General features: G+C 45.9%; 1 protein-coding gene across 1 annotated transcript in view; it reads right to left on the bottom strand.

The window, feature by feature from the left end:
• Positions 1-455: 455 nt before the first annotated feature.
• Positions 456-18,188, bottom strand: part of hecw2a (HECT, C2 and WW domain containing E3 ubiquitin protein ligase 2a) — a 24,436-nt gene continuing 6,703 nt past the window's right edge. The window contains exons 8-30 of the mRNA XM_086050903.1: positions 18,037-18,137; positions 16,001-16,821; positions 15,040-15,319; positions 14,778-14,870; positions 14,163-14,313; positions 13,648-13,754; positions 13,440-13,564; positions 12,941-13,126; positions 11,683-11,817; positions 11,062-11,167; positions 10,881-10,977; positions 10,701-10,784; positions 10,257-10,342; positions 9,530-9,650; positions 8,685-8,798; positions 8,443-8,595; positions 8,273-8,371; positions 7,202-7,331; positions 6,709-6,855; positions 6,213-6,327; positions 5,729-5,814; positions 5,419-5,531; positions 456-4,399 (exon numbers count right to left, since the gene is read on the bottom strand). Of these exons, the coding sequence (XP_085907029.1) occupies positions 4,288-4,399; positions 5,419-5,531; positions 5,729-5,814; positions 6,213-6,327; positions 6,709-6,855; positions 7,202-7,331; positions 8,273-8,371; positions 8,443-8,595; positions 8,685-8,798; positions 9,530-9,650; positions 10,257-10,342; positions 10,701-10,784; positions 10,881-10,977; positions 11,062-11,167; positions 11,683-11,817; positions 12,941-13,126; positions 13,440-13,564; positions 13,648-13,754; positions 14,163-14,313; positions 14,778-14,870; positions 15,040-15,319; positions 16,001-16,821; positions 18,037-18,137 (3,562 nt within the window). The 3' untranslated portion in view covers positions 456-4,287. The remainder of the gene's footprint in view (positions 4,400-5,418; positions 5,532-5,728; positions 5,815-6,212; positions 6,328-6,708; positions 6,856-7,201; positions 7,332-8,272; positions 8,372-8,442; positions 8,596-8,684; positions 8,799-9,529; positions 9,651-10,256; positions 10,343-10,700; positions 10,785-10,880; positions 10,978-11,061; positions 11,168-11,682; positions 11,818-12,940; positions 13,127-13,439; positions 13,565-13,647; positions 13,755-14,162; positions 14,314-14,777; positions 14,871-15,039; positions 15,320-16,000; positions 16,822-18,036; positions 18,138-18,188) is intronic.

Genomic DNA, 18,188 nt, shown 5'->3' with positions numbered 1-18,188 from the left:
GTACAGTATTTGTTATGTCTTATTATTTTAATCTTAAATTTCATCTCTAATGAATGTGACTGCAAGATGCCTGAATAAAGTGACCGTTTTATAGTTGTGCCTGTGGTGTTCTTGTTTAGCTCAATAAGGAGATGGAAAGATTAAAGAAACTTTAATGCATTTATTGATTATTGTCTTAGCGGCCATGTCCCTAATGTATTCTAATGTTCATCGCAAACTTGGGTCATCTAAAGCCGACCAATTAAAATCAAACTCAGTCCCGTTTTAACGTTTCCTATATTTGATATGAGCCTAACATTAAATACTGTCTATGCATTTTTAAAAAAAATCCAGCATCCCCCGCCCAACAGCCGCGTTTCATGTAACAAAGCACCAAAAATAATTAGTCACTTTTTCAGTTTTTGATTTTTGATTGTCATTTGACAATGGAACAACATAGATTAAGAATCAACCAGTCAAAAGCACCTTTTTATGCAAATATTCAATTGATTTGCTTTTTTGGAAATGAAAACATTTCACGTAATGCAAAAGCAACAGCAATAATATTAAAAAATACATTTTTAGCTGCAAGCATCGATGAACAGGCCCTGGCACGCCTGTGCCCATCTAAGTTATTAGTTTCCTGTTTGTTTGTTTGTTTTTGTCAAGTCATCAAGCTTCACTAGTGCTGCACCCACATGCAATGACGCTAAGTCAAATGTTTCGCAATTTAGCTTTTCTTTACCCGTCTGGTACAAAAGGTTCAAATTTGGTAGCAACTGGGCAAAATCTAGGAGATGAAGTCTTTGAAGGACCCCTGGACATAACCAAATTGACTCTAAAATGATCACTTCAAGCTAAATGACAAACATCCTGTGAGTTTTCGGGCAGAGCTTCCTGAGACTTTTTGGTAGGTCTTGTCATAGTAGACATGCCTACCAAATTTTACATTCCTAAAGCAAAGTGGCTTCTGGGGCTACTAAGCAATTGCATGCCAAAACACTGCCATTCATTTGAAAAGAATAATACTGCATGGAATCTGAAAACAGGAAGATGAAATAGAAAAAAAAAGAGTGACATTGAAATAATAGCCAAACAAAATCCGTAATGTACCAGTATTTTTTCTCTGTATATTTTATTTCTCAATTGAATTATTTTGAGTGTAAATTTGACTGTACCATGTATCCAAATGTGTTGACTTTTTAGCTTGTAGCTAATGGCTACTTACAGGAATCTTGAGGACGTCTGCATGCGCACCTCCTTTCAAATGTGAAGCGGTGTACGGTGTGGGCAGGATTTGAAATGAAAGCAGACCCGACAAACGCTCGACGTCTGGAGCTCTTTTGGTACATTCAGTGCAAAATATATATTTATACACACAACGGGACAGATATGCTGTACAATTACAGTTATATACAAATAAGAGACAAACTTGATGACCGCACACATTGTCCACATACATGTGTTTTTGTAATTTTTTTGTCAAAACAGCCCTATTGGTTCATCGCCAGCTCACCGGCGATGAACCGTAACCATCGACCTATGACTAGGTGGGACGCGCGTGGAAAGTGGCGGTTTGGGGTAACATGCCGTACTAGACACATTCAAACTACATTGCACATTCCCAGAGCTCATTCAAAGTGACTTATGTGGACCACCTATGTAGCACTCCTTCTTACGGTAGTTTCAACCCTCAGGTATGAGCAGGTAAAGCACGAGGGGCTCACGACCATGATTTCCACTATGAAAAATAACAACAATTCATCGCCTTCATCTCGTTTTTTGTTTTTTTTTGTCTGGTAACAATATCCTCATGCAGAAAAAGCTAGTAAGGACGGTCAAGTGTCTTGCAACAGTTGAGCATGCAATAACAAGCTAGAGCACAATGCCGTCACGGGTTTTACGGCCCCCAGCGCAGCTCACAGAGCCGACCAAGAACCACTCACATGCAAGATGGGATATAAAAGTCTTGCCTCGGCATCTCGCGGCACGCACGCGTACACACGAGTTATCTAGCGCTACGCTAGCCTCAGCCGCTCTAGCTCCACAACACTTGTTTGTACACTAAGGTTTCGTTTTGCATGCACCTCCTTATCCCCCCCAAAAAACGAGATTATCTGTGTTGGGAAGGAAGTGTCAGATGGCGGGAAAGGGCTTTTAGTGGTGTACGCAACAGTCTCTTTTATCGCATGCTGTCAAGGCAAAAGTAGTGAGTGGCGTGGATTTAGAAGTCACACAAGTCGTACCTCAGCAAGTTGCTGGATTGGACGGGTTTTGTTTTCCCCCGCGCTGGATCATGTGACACCAGCCGGCTCTGAGCAGGACGGTGCTTCTAGCGCAATGTCGACATCGGGGGGCCCGAGTCCGGCCCTCGAGAGCCCCTATCCAGCCGCTATCAGATGTCTCCCTCCTCCAACGCACCCGATTGAAACGGTCAGCTCAGCAGCGAGCTTTTCACAAGCCGGATGAACCGCGCTGATCATTTGATCAGGTGTGTCGGACGAGGGAGGCACGCAATCCTCAATACGATCAAGCGAGCCTAATAAAGTACAAAAGTTTTCCACCCATTCGATTGCATTCCTTTTCCTTGCATATCCTCCAAACGGCGACCCGCTAACAAACCGAGACGGTGCTTTGAACGGAAGAACTTTGAACTAGTGAAAAGTTGTGAAATCCCGTCGGCCATGGGCAGCAGTCCCGTCCAACTGCAGGGGGCTTCGCACGTGCGTGAGCGTCCGCTCATGGCTTGAGATTCATACGTACATTCAGGCCCATTTGGAATACATTCACGTCTTCCTGTGCATACCTTTGAGCAGGCGTCACCTGTCTTTGCAAAGCCACTCATGCAAGAGTTTTGATTCGAAATTTCCACGGGGACTGAGAGGTGCGTCGGGCCAGTAAACATATCCGTGCAGCGGAGCGTCCGCGTGTGACTTTTTGGGAACCTTGAGGACGGCGTGTCCGCAGGAGTCAAAGCGGCCATCTTGAGCGCCCCATGTGAAAGCAGTCACGGCTAAAGTCGGGACTGCGATACTGATTTTGCGCGACGCCTGATGTAACCCTCCTGCTATGTCAAGTGGAGATTAAACGCTTATCGTTGCAAACGAAAAGAAAAGAAATAAAGGTTGGGGCAATTGTCTCGTTGTCCTAGGAGCATACGAGCCCTGGAATTTGCTTCAAATCGCCGCTTCAAACCGCAATGGCAGACTTCTCGTCCCGTTTCAGGCATGCATACTCCGAACCTTTTCATGCGTCCTCCTATGATGGACACATGCGCTGAATTTTATTTCCTTCGGTGAAACAGTTTGTCCGGGGCCGATTCGTTTGTTGTCGTTTAAAGTCTCTAACAAAGGATGATGCCCGGAATTGACGAGAAATGTGAAATGTGACTAAAATGGCCGACTTGCCATGGGTCCTTGAGACTTTTCCTATTACGGTCAACAGATCCACCCGATTCCGTGTCGGTCGGTGAAAGCCAAGTCAAGGGATGATTTTCTTCAAACTTTCCAACAAAGTACAAGCCCTAGAATGCGTCCCCAACTCCTGGCTGCTTCAAACCAAAATGGCTGACTCATGTCCTGTTCAATTTTGGACATGGGGCCTTCGACTGTTTTGTGCGTCTTGTTATGATGGATGTCTTTGCCCAATTTTGTGTCAATCTATAAAGCTGCTTCCTGGGTCTGATCTTTTTTTTTTTCTTAAACTTTTCCAATAACGTCCAACGCTATGTCAGATCGTAAAAAAACGTCCGACTTTGAGGAATTTGCTCATGGGCCTTTGAGACTTTTGCGTGTGCCCTGCTATGACAGACACACCCACCCAACTTCATATCAAGCAGTGGAGGTGGTGATTGGGGGTGGGAGGATTGTAACTTTGGAGGGGGCACAACCGAGTGGGCGTTGCTTAGTCACCGGGCGGCAAAAACTGCTGAGTTTAACTTGAACCCGTCTGAAAAGCAGAGAGGCGGCGAGACATAACAGGAGGGTTACAAAGCGCACACATTGAGTCCCGAAGCAAACGTGTGTTTCTCAGTGACGACAAATGTCTACAAGGTGCTTGCGCCATGCTGGAAAGGGGAATCGAGCATGAATTCAGCACACACAGTTTTGAGGTCCAGGGAGGCTTCTTCATTGTCTGGCTTTAAGGTGCACGAGGACAAAGGGGGAATCCAGTCAACCGACCGAACAGATAAAGCACACGCGTGCGAGCGGCTCGCTCAAGTCAAGTATCAGCCTGCCGCTTTTGAAAATCACTTTGCGGGGTTTTGCCCTCTCCGTTGGGGTGGGAGGGATGTCTTCGGGGGCGGGGTCACTCCAAACCGAAGGTGCTGGTCTCCTCCACGGCTGTCACCAGTTTCTCGTAGAGCATGGAGAAGGACGGGTAGGGCGGCAGGTCCAGCCGATTGAAGCAAGTGTGCGCTCTGGAGAACATACAGGTAGACGCAAGTTGTTGGGGGGCGGGGGGTGTACATGTTTGGGCCCTGCAGACAGTTCAACCAGGATACTGCCAAGTGTTCACATTATGTATTGGTGAAAGTGGTGTCGGGGACGATTGGGGGCTACATTTACACGGACAAAATTGCTTTAATCCAATCAGAGTTTGGATTAAAATCATGATCGGATGCACAGGTCTTTATGGACACTAAAAATATTGATTCGATTAGGACTTGCCTGTTCATGCATCACACTTTCGATTGTTTTGACATGCGCAGATTAAGCAAATATACCGGGAGTAGTAGTAGTAGAAGAAGAAGCTGTAGCAAGTTCTGCGTCAACAAAACATGGCTGCGTCCATTTCGACTTTACACGTTAGTATTTATTTGCGCGTCGACAAGTTCACGCTTGCACCTGCCGTGTCTTTGGCTCGTTCCGCTTCTACTAGCTTCCGGGAATAACAGAAACGCATATACTGACCTCACAGGCATGCGCTGTAAAGACGGTTTGCTCTGAAATAAGTGTTTTCATGCACGGCAATCGGATGAACAACAGACATAAACGACCTCTCTCGTTTGGAATAAAATCTTGATCGGAACGGGCTGGATCAGCTCAGAACATTCCGAACGGTGTGTGTATTCCGATCAGGCAATACATGCGAATAAATGTGTCCATTGGTATCGTAGCCATTGGTGGAAGTTGTGACTCGGGCTAATTTAAAAAAAAAAAAAAAAAAAAATGAATGTAGGTGATGCCAGTGAGTGAGAAAGTTTGACGCTATGCTTCGCTGGCATGAGACGGGGATAAAGGTTACGATTGGGGGAACCTTCTGCCCATCTGTCCAGCAGACCTGCTCTCATTTGAGGCTGCTTTCAGTAAATTGCCTTCTGCCTGAAACCAAAATGGCCGACTTCCTGTTCAGCTTTGTGCATTAGTCCATCTTGGAGACATTTTCCCACACCCCCTTGTGATGACATCATGTCGTGTTGAGAGTGTGTGATCCTACCTGGGTAAGGAGGTGATTTTGCCCCATTTCTCCACACAGAACCTGCGGGGTCCGTTACTTCCACGAAGCGAGGCGAAGCCCTCATAGGGGATGCTGGACGTGCCCGTCACAAACTGCACACGGGACATTTGAAAGGGAACACGTGGTGGACACGGCTGACTTTTCATGGCTCGGTGATGACGTGCTGCCGCCGCCAGCGAGCATGCCATCCCGGATTTTACAATCATTACCCGACTTTTTTTCAAAGGCAGTACAGCCTCACGGCCAGGCGGTGGCAGCACGTGCGCATGTGCAGGTCCACGTGCCATACCTGCAGTAGTCGCAGCCTCTGCTCATTGTTGAACCGCTCCACAGCTGCCCAGAACCAGCGTATCACTATGTGGTTGTCATGGTAACCTGCGGGAGGGAGGAGGGAGGAGGGAGGAGGGAGGAGGGAGGAGGATGGCGGAGCATGAGTCAGAGGAATAACAAATAAGCTTTCGTCCCAGTCTCTTCATCTGTTGGTCAGGGTTGGCTTTTTGCGTGCCATTTATTGTTTAATGGCCGTTCGTCTTCTATACGTCCGTCGATGTCTCCATTAAAAGAGCGTCACGCTGAAACAGACTCGCGTGCTTGCTTCTGGCGGTTCTTCGGCCAGACGCGCGCGCGCGCGCGCACGTTCCATTCCTTGCCCAACCGGACCTTTTTTGCCATCAAATTTAGAAAATCAAAAAGCTGCAGCAAGACGAACGTGCGTAGTTCAGCTTTCTTCATTCCCGTACGAAAGTGAACACATTCCGTCCTGATCGACTGACCTCCTCTGTACTCGGTGTTGTTCCTCCAGTCCGCCAGGTCGATCTCGGCCGTGCCGGCGATCACCAGCTCCAGCTCTCTGGCGTCGAACACCGACACCAGTCGCACGTCCACCACCTGAACGACACCAAGCGCAGCACAAATCATGACAAGTACCAAATGTGAACGCTGAAGAATTCAGTGAATTGCTGAAATGCAGGACGTCAAGTCAAATGTATTTCCATAGGGTTAGCGTTAGAAAAGAAAGTGCCAAAAACATCTCTTAGGGCTTCACAAGCCCACAGTTTGTAAACTTTGCTGGCGCCATCTCACGGCAGGAAGCGCACACTTACTTCGATGTGTTCCTCCGATTTCAAGACAAAGAAATTGTGGTGTCTCGAAGGACGTGTGCGGCAAGTTTTTTCAAAGCCTCCTTCACTCCAGCGTTCTGTTGGACTTGCGGCCAAAGTTGCAATTTGGACGTGGTGAATTTTGTGCCCGATTTGAAGCGGGTCGTACCTCGTAGAAGCCTCGGACCAGGCTCTCGGTCTGCTGAGCCACGCCCCTCTCGATTCGCCACTTGACCATGCGCTCGATGTACTCCTTCTTGTTCTTCTCCGACACGGGGATGCCGGCCCCGCCCGGCTTCAGCTCTCGCTCGGTGATCTGCAACGTCACGCGAGCACTTGAACAGACTTCACGTACCCACTTTGGGAGGATTTAGAGTACCGTAGTCGTTATATCTGAACTCGGGCAACTTTTGGTGAATTTACAGTCGTTTTCAAATTTGATCCGGCACAACCAATACGACATTTACGGGCAGTTATATTTTCACCGTGGCAACTTTTAGTGGGGTTTATGATCATTTTATTTGAACCTGCACAACGTTTGCTGGATTTACAGAAGTCTTAACCTGCACAATTTTGGGGTTTTCCAGTCGGTTGAATTCAAGCTATGCAACTTTCAGGAGATTCATAATAGTCAGCCGTTGAGCCTCATGTGATGTGTGTACCTGTCCAAAGACCTCCTCGTTGACGGTGAAAGTGAGGTCCAGCATATCCTCGATGTCGTTGTCCTTCATCCACTGCAGGCTCTGGTGGAACTCCTCATCCAGGAACTCCAGGTCACTCAGATCACATGGTCTGCAGAAGTAAGTAAGCAAACCTTCGTAAACATCCCACAGGTCGAGCACGTTCAAGTAAGACTACTGTAAATACCATCAAAAGTTGCAAGGCTACAAGAAGACAAGCGTAAAGCCCTCAAAAGTTAAAATGACACCATTGCAAATCGTCTAAAAGTCGCACCGTGTTTTTTGTTGGACTACCATCAACCCAAAAACTGGGTAGGTTAAAATGCAGTTACCCCAAATCCTGTACATCATGAACTGGTCAAAATTAAATAGTGTAAATTCCACAGAGTTGCGCAAAATGAAATTAGACTACCGTAAATCCCAGAGATGTTGTGCAGTTGAAAATACAATTTGCGTAAATCCCCTAAAAATTTGATTTCCACAAAATTGGCAAAAGTTGGCTATCTTAAAATGAGATTAATCTGAATAAAAAAAGATTATGGTAAATCCCCAAAAGCTGTTCAAATTGAAATTAAACAAGTTCCTCTAAAGAGGTACCGGTTGAATTTAGACTAACCAAATGTTGTGCGGGTTCAAATAAGACAATCTTGTGCAGACGACTGTAAAAACCTTAAAAGTTGCAAAGGTTAAAATAAGACGACTCTTAAAAACTTGTGTTGAAATAAAACTCCTGATAATGCCACAAAAGTTCAAATCAGGCTCCCATTAAAAGCCTTGAAGTTGTACAAGCTGAAAGAAGTCTACCGTTGTTGTTGTCCGTAAAGCCCCAAAAAGACATGCGCGTCAAAAATAAGACTCCAGCAAATTCCCTCTTAGTTTCCAAAGATGAGGGAGAATCCCGCACAGGTTAATCAAGAGTCAAATAAATAACAACAAATAGCAACTACGCCCAATCTTGCGTAATTTCAAACAAAAACTCCCGTAAACCTTACAAGTTGTGCAGGTGCCATTTCTTGACGTGTAAATACTGACGTGGGATATAGGCGTCCTTACATGCGTAGCAGCCCCTTGTAGAAAGGACGAGTAAAGAAGGCATCCAGCAGATATTGATGAACCAGAGCCAGTCCCAGAATGCGGCCGCTAAAACGAAACCTTGGGACGGCAAACACAGGCGTTTCCATCAGCCGCAATGAACACTTGGTAAACCTCAGCGCCCAACTCACCATTCGTGGTGATTATCCACAAAGGCCGACATGGGGCTGATTTGGACGGTGTACGTGTCGTTGGCCGAATATTCAAACAGGCCGTAGTAAGGGTTGAAAAGCTCTCTGGACACCAGGAAGAAGAACTCTCTGGACGGACCGCTGTAGTCCAGCCTGCCCCCGCCAAAGAATCGCATCATGACGTCACCGACTTTCATTTCCGCCGGACCGCGTGCGATGAAACCGCCATTCATGCCTCTCACCCGTCCTCGCCGACGAAGCTGACGTAAAGTTTACTCCTCTGCAGGTCTTTGCGGGAGTAGCACATGATTTGGTTGAAGGCGTCCTCCAGGAGGTGGTCCCGCCGTATGATGAGCCTGAGCGCACACGCACGAAGGTTGTTAGAGTTAACGGGGAAAAAACGGACACGGCTCAAAAGACAATTGAAAAACCTTTGTCGTTTGCCAAATCAAATAGAAACGAAAAAGCTTAGAAAAAACAAAAACGTACTGAAACTACAACAGTACACCGATATGAAAATGGCCCAAACTAACTGAAGTTATAGCCAAAATGTCCTTCCTTTTCATCTTTGTCAATTTAATACCATATATGAACTTTTATCTTAAATTTTAATTTATTTTGGTATTGCTGAATGTAAGGTCAAACAGTCATTTGACAATTGTAGTTTACCTTACTTTACTTACTTTGCTACTATGAAGGGCCAAACCGTATTTATGTATTTACAAAATATATTGTACATATATATATATATATATATATATATATATATATATATATATATATATATATATATATATATATATATATATATATATTCTTCTTGTGTTTATTTCCATATATATATATATATATATATACATATATATATATATATATATATATATATATATATATATATATATATATATATATATATGAAATTGTATTTATTTATTTTTATTATTTTTTGACAGTTTTGGTCCTCCATAACTAATACTTATGTCATAAAGGGGGGAAAATCTATTCAATTAATATTCCTCCCAACAATATGATTTAAATATCTTTTTCGCTTCATTCAAATTCTCTTTGAATGTAAATTTCCACATACTTGACTTTGCCGGGTCCCTGTCCATATCCTTTAGTCTCCAGTTTCCGATAGAAGTTCCTCAGTTTAGCCTCAAAATCTCGCTTGTAGGGCGCTGGAGCACGCGCGTTGGCTCGTTGGGTGCCTAACAGAGAAAAACATAGAGAAAAACATAGAGAAAAACAATACGGTCAAAAGTCCACAGAAATGCCATCCGGGCCACGCTGCTACTAAGTATTAATACTATTAATTAGGGCAGGGTTTAAAGAAGGATATTTTGATTTAATTCGATTTAAAATTGGTTGATCCAATATCAATTCCCAATCTCATGGATCGATTTTCAAGATTTTCCTGGGTTTATAACTGTGACCTAACGCTACTGATTTGTTTACATTATTGTTTATGAACAGAATTATAATCTACAGAATTAGAATTAAGTTTTACCTCTAATTGTAGTAGATAAACTGTCTTTCATATGAATTAATGCTTCATTTGCCTTTACCTCAGTATTCTATAATGCATAACAGATCTGATGTTGTTTGTTGTAATAAAGATGAATTGTTGAAAAATCATTAGAAAAGAACCTTGAAAACAATTTTATGGGGAAAAAAATTGCAATGAGATTATTTGCCATAATCATAATCGTTCAGCCCTCGGCAGAAGTGCGGAAACATTTTGGAAGAAAACGAGTGGTCGATTCAGAAAATGTTCAGTATTAATAGTATTACTAGTATGCTAAGTATTGTCTCACCCGGGGAACTCTGAGGAGATGAGGACAAGCTGTAATTTGGGTGGAGCAAAGGTGGCACGTACGACATCACCTCCTCTTCGAATAAGCTGTGGAGGGAAAAAAAATCAAATAGGTGTACAGAATCAGATATATACATATACTGTGTGCGTGTGTGTGGGTGTGTGTGTGTATGCTGCCAATACAGATTATCCACGAGTAAAATCTGCCAAAACCAATCACATGGATTAGTCGCACACTGTCAGATCACAAAAGCTCCACACGGCAGTTTGTTTGTTTGGTTTGCCTAACTCTTTTAGGCAAAGGGTGAAAGGGTTTTAATTCAATTCAACCAAATTAAATTTGAAATAAAAAAGGATTTTGTAACTACTCGTACATGAAAAAAGTATATGAGGTCCTGTCAGGTAGATGTACATGAGGCAAGGGTCAAAAGTGCACAGGACTGACCTGAGCAGCATGACAAGGTCGGCGTCCCCGGAGAGACGCGCCAGCCCGATGGCGCCCTCGCTGCGGATGAACTGCACCTTCTCCCTGCAAACACATTCAGGATTCCGCCACTTAATCAAAGATGGATGATGATGATGATGACGACAACGACGATGATGATGACGAGACAGCTGGATTTACTTGAGTGAGTTGTTCCTGGCGAGCTCCGGTTGTCTTTCCTGCAGTACCTCAAAGACGTTGGGCTGTCTCAGGAAGGCCACAATCTTGTCGTTGTACGCTGCACGATGACAATAAGACAAGCGGGTGATTAGGTCAAACGCGCTCGGCCGTGGCCCGGCGTGCTGTTTTTCTGCCCACGTACCCACGGGCACCACGTCGTGGTACTGGCTGGAGCGAGTGGACCCGCTGAAGGTGCTGGAAGGTCGCGGCACAGCGGGCGGGTTGCTTTGCCGAGAGTCATCGGCAACCTGCAGCAAAAGGAGCCGCCGGAGGTTCGGGTCGCATCCAAGTTCTGACACCCATGCGCACGCATTTTGTTCCATCGTAGCGCTGGGCTACGCCCTCGACTGGTCTTGAGGCACGAGTGACCCCACTAACGATTTTTCGAGATACGAGCTGACGATCCGACAATTGTTTTGCTTTGAAACGTGAGATTGCCGGTGGCTCAACTATAAAGTGCTGTTTTTCCTCAGTAAAAAAACACACGACAAAAATGTTTTGTTTTGATTTTGGGAGACTGGAACGGATTAATGCCATTTCCGTTCATTTCAATCCAAAACGATGACTTGAGACATGAGTGTGGTCAAGGAATGAATTAAACTCATACGTCGGGCGCACGACTGTTAACAAACAACATCAGCAGGAGAGCCGACTCGTTAGTCGAGGACAATCTGGCTGCGGTCCCGAAGTGCGCGGCCGACTGGCACGACGCAGCGGCCTCCGGGCCACGAGGCCGTCGCTGCGGTAACGTGCGGTGTCTCACCTCGCCGGCGCTGTGGCTGCGTTGGCGGCTCAGGTGCTGGCGGTGGGCCAGCAGCCCGGTGGAGCGAGAGCTCTGGAGAGGCAGCCGTGGGTCGATGAAGGTTGTGGAGCGACAGTTGTGATCCACAAAGAAGGGCTGAGGGGGTGAGACGCAAACACTTTTAGTGGCGCCATGCGTCCGTTCGGTGCTCGCCTCCCACACTGCCAACCTCCAAAAGCATCGGAATGATGAGTCCTGTCATGATGAACTAATTGGTTTTTGGAATCTGGGAGGAAGCCAGAGCACCCGGGGAAAAGCGTTTAAGAAATGTCTCATCAGAGAAAAACTGACACCACACTTCAACAACAACTGCAGTATGAGCTCATTTTTGCAATGACTGTTTGAGTAAACCTTTGGTCACAAAATGTTGTGTTCCCCTCTAGAGGACCAGTAGGCAGTGAGTCACGATGCCAAAATAAAAAAAGATTTCATCAGCGGCAAGAAGTGGAAGGTAGTAGACTGGCCAAGTCAATCTCCAGGCCCAAAGACTATAGAGCAGCATTTGACCTGATCTAGGGGAGTCACCACTCGAAAATAAGCAGACAGATAATGACCCAAAACAACAAAGGAGTTCTTGAAGGGGACAGAAGTGAAAGCTTTTACACAGGTCAAGTCACATGCCAGACTTACACACTATAGAGCATGTATTTTAACTGCTGAAGAGGAGATTGAAGAGAGGAACACTGCAAAACAAACAGCAAGATGATAAAGACGCCCGCAAGAATTGGAAGGTTTTAGACATGGCTAAGCAAATCTCCAGGCCTAAACCCCACAAATGGACTACCCCCTCAAAACTAGCAGCAAGGTAATAACCTAAAACATAATGGCAAAGAAGTTCAACCAGGGGCAAGAAGTAGGAAGGTTAGCCATGACACATTCCAGACTGAAACCTTGTTGAGCTGGGGAAGGGAACGCCGGTTCCTCCAGAGCCAGATCCTGCCTGTTTTGGACCTCTCCCTACTACAACACATTTGATTCAAATGATCAGCTCATCAGCATGCTCGGTAACAGTCTGAAACGATCCTGATCGTTTGAGTCAGGTGTGTTGTAGTAGGGAGGGATCTAAATCAGGCAGGATATGGCTCTCGAGGAACCGGAGTTCCCTAGCCCTATTGTAGAGCATTTAGTTGCAATACTTTAGGAGGGGACGTGTGCGAAAACAAGCAGGAAAGGTCAGTCCAGGGTCCTTGTTATATTGCTTAAAATGGCTGCCTCTCACCTTCCCGGTTTGGTCGTGTTTCATTTCCCATCCCCGAGGAAGCTCCAGCTGCTTGTTGGAGAACATGTTGAGGAAGGTGACCAGGTCTCGGTTGTGCTGGTAGCGCTCAAAGTAGTGAGCGTCTCGCCGCACCTTGCTGATCATATGCTTCAGGCAGGTGTTGCTCGTAAACATGCGGTAGGCACTCTGGAGAAGAGAGAGAGATGCAAGGTTAGAAAGTTTCAGCTTTTAAGCCTCACTCGCATGCGTTTGATGCTATTTTTACCCCCGCGGAGCTGAAGTGTACAGTACCACGGATCTAAGTCTGCTGATTTCATCCCTATTATTGGGCATCGACATGCACCAAAATTCTAGGGCTCAGACTATAAAGAAGTCCGAGAAGGGGATTTGTTCAAATAGGCCCCCGTTTAGCTGACTTGCAAAGTCATGACCAAGGACATGATGATATTTAGCATGTTGGTTAACTAAACATGATCGCCAAGCGGCAGGCGACACTGACGGGGTTAGAATGCAGCACAGTAAAGAAGTCGGGACTGCACAGGAACTTGGCGCTGGGCGACTGGAGCAGCAGCGACAGACGGGATCGACTGCTCGAGTGACCCACGACACTGTCTCGTCTGTATTCTAGGAGAAAACAAAAAACAAAGACGTGTTACGTGATGGTCGTGCGCAGAATGTCAACCGGTCATAGGTGTGGTCAAACGGACCGGAAATGGAGTGAGGAATTAGTTCAGCTTCTGGTTCAGGGAGCAGGTCAGCAGTGCCTTCCTCTGCTCTATCACTGTTGGTTATGGTCCTTCTGATGCTCTGGTATCTGATTGGAGAAAAAATACAGTAACCAAACACACACACACAATGTCAAGTCTGAGCTATTTACTTGCATTTGTGAGAAAAAAAATTGAAATTCCTCATTAAATTATTATTTCTATGGAGAATCTGTGGAGCATCCTTACAAGGAATGTCTATGAGCACTGGGAGACAACATTTGGATTCTTAGTAAGACACAGGCAGAACATATCAAAGAACTTACAAGTTGAATGGATGAGCAAGTCACATCCAAGAGGGGCTCCAATCCTAGGGTTTTCTTTTTTTGTCATAAATTCTCAAAAAATGATCTCTACATAATGACGGAAATATGATTAATTTTGAGCCTTTTTTGGTGCGGGGACCTGAAACCATGACGCCACTTGCTGTACACTCACACATTCTTGTCAACTCTCACCTGCGGTTGAGTTGCTCCATCTGCTGAATGGAGTTGGACCGGGTCAAGCCCTGTGGGGCAGGGGGTCCAGTAGGCCTCTGCCACGTCGTGGTCCTGTTCACATGGTCCACAAAAAAGATCCTGCCGTGACTGTCGATACGGGCCTCCCAGTCTGAGAGCACACAAGCAAGACTGTGTTCAACATCAACATCACGACTTGCGACGACGACTTCCAAAAGGAGGTCTTATAAGCTACAGTTCACTGAAGACTTCATGAACAAAAGTGCACTAGAAGATGCAACCAAACCAATTAGGATACCCTTCACCACACCCTTCACCACACAGCAAGGTAATGTCCCAAAACAGACTGCCCTTAAAACCTTGCTTTGTTCAATCTTTGTGGAAGGTTGTAGAGTGACCAAGTCAATACCCAGACTTGAACCCTACAGAATTTTACCTGAAGAGACTGAAGGGAGGAACCCCCAAAATGATACAAATACACACTGCCTAGCCAGCAAAGGAGTTTGTTGGGTGCAAAAAGTGGACCATTTTAGACTGGTTGAGTTAATAAAATATGACTGGAGAATTTTCTCAATCAGCAGCAGGCATCCCCGGTAGAAAGACACAAAGACTTACTCGGTGGCAGGGGCTCATCCACTCGTTGGTAACGGTGAATATCATGCCGTACAGATGGTAGTGAACGAACAGGGTGACCGTTGACAGGCGCACCTGGGTACAGACCAACAGACCAAGTCTATAAAGTGAGGATTTTGTTTCAGTACAGCTCTTGTTCCCGACATAGTCAGCTTCATTTGAGTGCTAACGTGACGTTCGGGGCTAGTGTTTAGCGTGACTGTGGTTTTAGATGCAAAGAAAAAGTAAACAGACCTCGCCATACCTTCCTCTCCATCTGTTTCTGTGGTAACTTGCTCAGACTCTGCAGAGCCCGTCTCCTCATGCGCCTTAGACTCATCGCCGTCCGGTTCTTCGGCCATGCTGCCCGCAGGCTGCAGACTCAGCTTCCTCACGCCTATCTCCTCGGATTCCAGAGCCGAGGCTGCTTCTGCTTCGGTCTCGGGACAAACTAGCCCGCCTTCTACAGGCGGACTGGACGGTGGGCTGCCATCAATCGTACCTCCCCCAGGATCGATGGCTGCATCAGCCCCTTCCTCTGCTTCCTACAATGTTATCACAAGGGGGGAGAAAATGACGTAGTAGGGGTACCCAATGACCCCTGTCCGATATTGTACTGGAAGTTGGCCATTTTGGGTTGAACCAGATATTTTAGGAGAATTTCAGGACTTATACTTTGTGAGGAACTTTATAAAAAAATTCATCGCCAGACACCAGTTTCACGAATCAACACAAAATTGGGAGGATATGCCTATCATAAGAGGATGCACAAAAAGTCTCATTAACCCTTGCCTGGAATTGAAGAGGCGAATTCCAGATTGGGTGAGAGCCTTTGAAGCCATACTCCATCAAAATTAATTAATGTAGCTTGGCAATTTAGCGTCAACCTGCCGGGGATATCTGCGTTCAATTGAGTCTCATTTGAGCTTGAAATTAGTCCAAATAGCGGCTTCAAAATCAAATAGTTCAGTATCGGGCATGGGTCCTTAAGACTTTTTTATTGCGTCCTGTTAGGAAGGGCATGTCCATCCAATTTCATGTTGACTGGTGAAACTGGTGCAAGGAGCTGATGTTTCTAACTTTCAACTAAAGCACAATGCACAAAGCACTTTGCATCACTGAAGAGTCCATAACGTGCAGTTTCAACTAAGCTGAGCTACCAAATTTGTGTGAAGAACATTGAAAGCAAAAGTGATGACTGGGTTCAAAGATGACAATAAACTCACCACAGCTGCGGTCAATGTGATTGGACAACTATCTGACGAAGACAGGACCGTCTGCGGGGCTGTGGCCATGGAGCACGTGTCCACCTCTGAAGAAGGCTCATCGGTTGGTCCTCTTCCCACCTCGGGGGCCTCCCCGCCCTCTGGCAAAGCATTGTGGGACGCGGCCTCTGTGAACGGAGCTTCCTCCGCCTCGGAGAAGACCTCTACCTCCAGAATGTCGTCCTTTTCCTGACTGGCCTCCACCTTGGGGGACACTTGGGCTGTGTCTTGAGTGCCCGCCTCTGGTTCTTCGTCCCCAGGTTGCCCTGGAACCAGTTGCAGCTCAGGAGACGGCACATCTTCATCTGGACCACTAATATCCGGAGGGTCTCCGTTAAGTAGCAGTGGAGAAAGCAGCATGGGAGGCATTTCTCCGAACGCCGACCGCTCATCATCCTCGTCAGAGTCGATGTGCAACATGGCGCTGAGCCGCGTGTGCGTGGGGAAGCTGGAGCGAAGTTTTGGCGAGGCTGCACCCAACGGCCTTTCCCCGGGACCCTTGGGGGCCTCGATAGCATCCAGGCCCTCGCTGAGAGACCTTTGGAGCAACTCGTGCCGATCCAAAAACCTCGCCCCGGCTCTGACGAGTATCAACTCCTTTTCTGGGTAGGCTGCCGCTGCTGCTCCACCTTCCCAGATACCTTGAGAATTTTGCGATCCAGTGGGAGAGGGCCCTGCCGAAACCACTCCTGGGAGGTGGTGAGGAAGGTCCTCGTCATCTGAAGGCGTCCCTGGAGCCCCGTTGAAGGTTGAAAGGCCAATGATGGAATCTGGAGAGGCACCTGGGCAGGAGGAACACAACCTGTGAGCAATCTATTTTCAAGGGTGTGGGATCAGCAATTGTGGTACATTTACAACTAAGACTATTAATATAGCTCTTATCAAAGTACTAAATGATATAAGGTGGTGTCAATGCTAGTCTTATTGGATCTCAGTGCAGCATTTGATCCGATTGATCATAACACACTGTTGGGTGGGATTAAAGGGAACAGTCCTAACATGGTTTAGGTCCTACCTAGAGTAACAAAGTAGTTACTTTGTGACCATTGGAAGTTTTAGGCATCAGATCGGATGGCCATGACATGTGGTGTTCCTCAAGGGTCAGTACTTGTGCCCCTTATGTTCAGTCTGTATATGTTACCTTTGGGTCAAATGCTTCAGAACACCAATGTCGGCTATCACAGTTATGCAGATGACACACAGCTATATATTTTATATATGTATATATATCAATATCCCCAAATGACACCAGTTCAATCAGTTTATTGTGTCACTGTCGAGAACAAATAAACAACTGGATGAACCAAAATTTCCTTCAGCTAAACCAAAACAAAACAGATGTAATTGTTTTAAGCAATAAAGAAAGAGGATTGCTGTTAGAAAACACCTGGAGTCACTGTCTTTAGAAACCAAAGACCAAGTCTGAAATCTTGGGGTGCTGATAGACTCAGACCTGACTTTCAGCAGTAATATAAAATCAATCACTAAAACGTGCCTTTTACCAGCTGAAAAACATATCCAGGCTGGAGGGTTTCATGCTCCAAGGAGACCAAGAGAATCCATCCATGCTTTCATCTCCAGTAGACTGTAGACGCCAGTAGATTACTGTAACGGTCTTCGTACTAGTCTCCCTCCAAAGAGCATCAAACAGCTGCAGCTGATTCAGAACGCTGTAGCTCGGGTTCTTACCAGAACAAAGAGATTGGAACATATGACTCCAGTCCTAAAGGCTTTATACACTGGCTCCCAATTAGCTGTGATTGATTTTCAAATTTTACTACTGCTCTATAAATCACTGAATGGTTTGGGTCCTGAATAAATGAATGAAATGCTGATTGAATATAAGCCCTGTAGGGCTCTTGGGTCAATTAGCAGAGCTCAGAGTTCAAGGTAAACATGGTGAAGCTGCATTTAGCTGTTACGCTGCACACAAATGGGGCTTTGGGGATATTTTTTGTGTTGCTATTCACATTGTGTTTTGGCCCCGAATGCCTTACCATCAGGTCCAGTTGAGGTGAGTTCCACTTTGAACTGCAGCTGTCCGCTGACGTGTTCCGTGGGTAGGCGTCGGCACAGGGGAAAAGTCACCGGCTGGACTCTGAGACACAGAAAAACGTAGCATTTATCTGTATACGATATTATATGTCAT

Source organism: Filicampus tigris, chromosome 14, assembly GCF_054856515.1.
Source record: "Filicampus tigris isolate MCC_2025a chromosome 14, RoL_Ftig_1.0, whole genome shotgun sequence".
NCBI classification, from domain to species: domain Eukaryota; kingdom Metazoa; phylum Chordata; class Actinopteri; order Syngnathiformes; family Syngnathidae; genus Filicampus; species Filicampus tigris.
The sequence above is the reverse complement of the archived record's forward strand: the minus strand, read 5'-3'. Positions and strand labels throughout refer to the sequence as shown.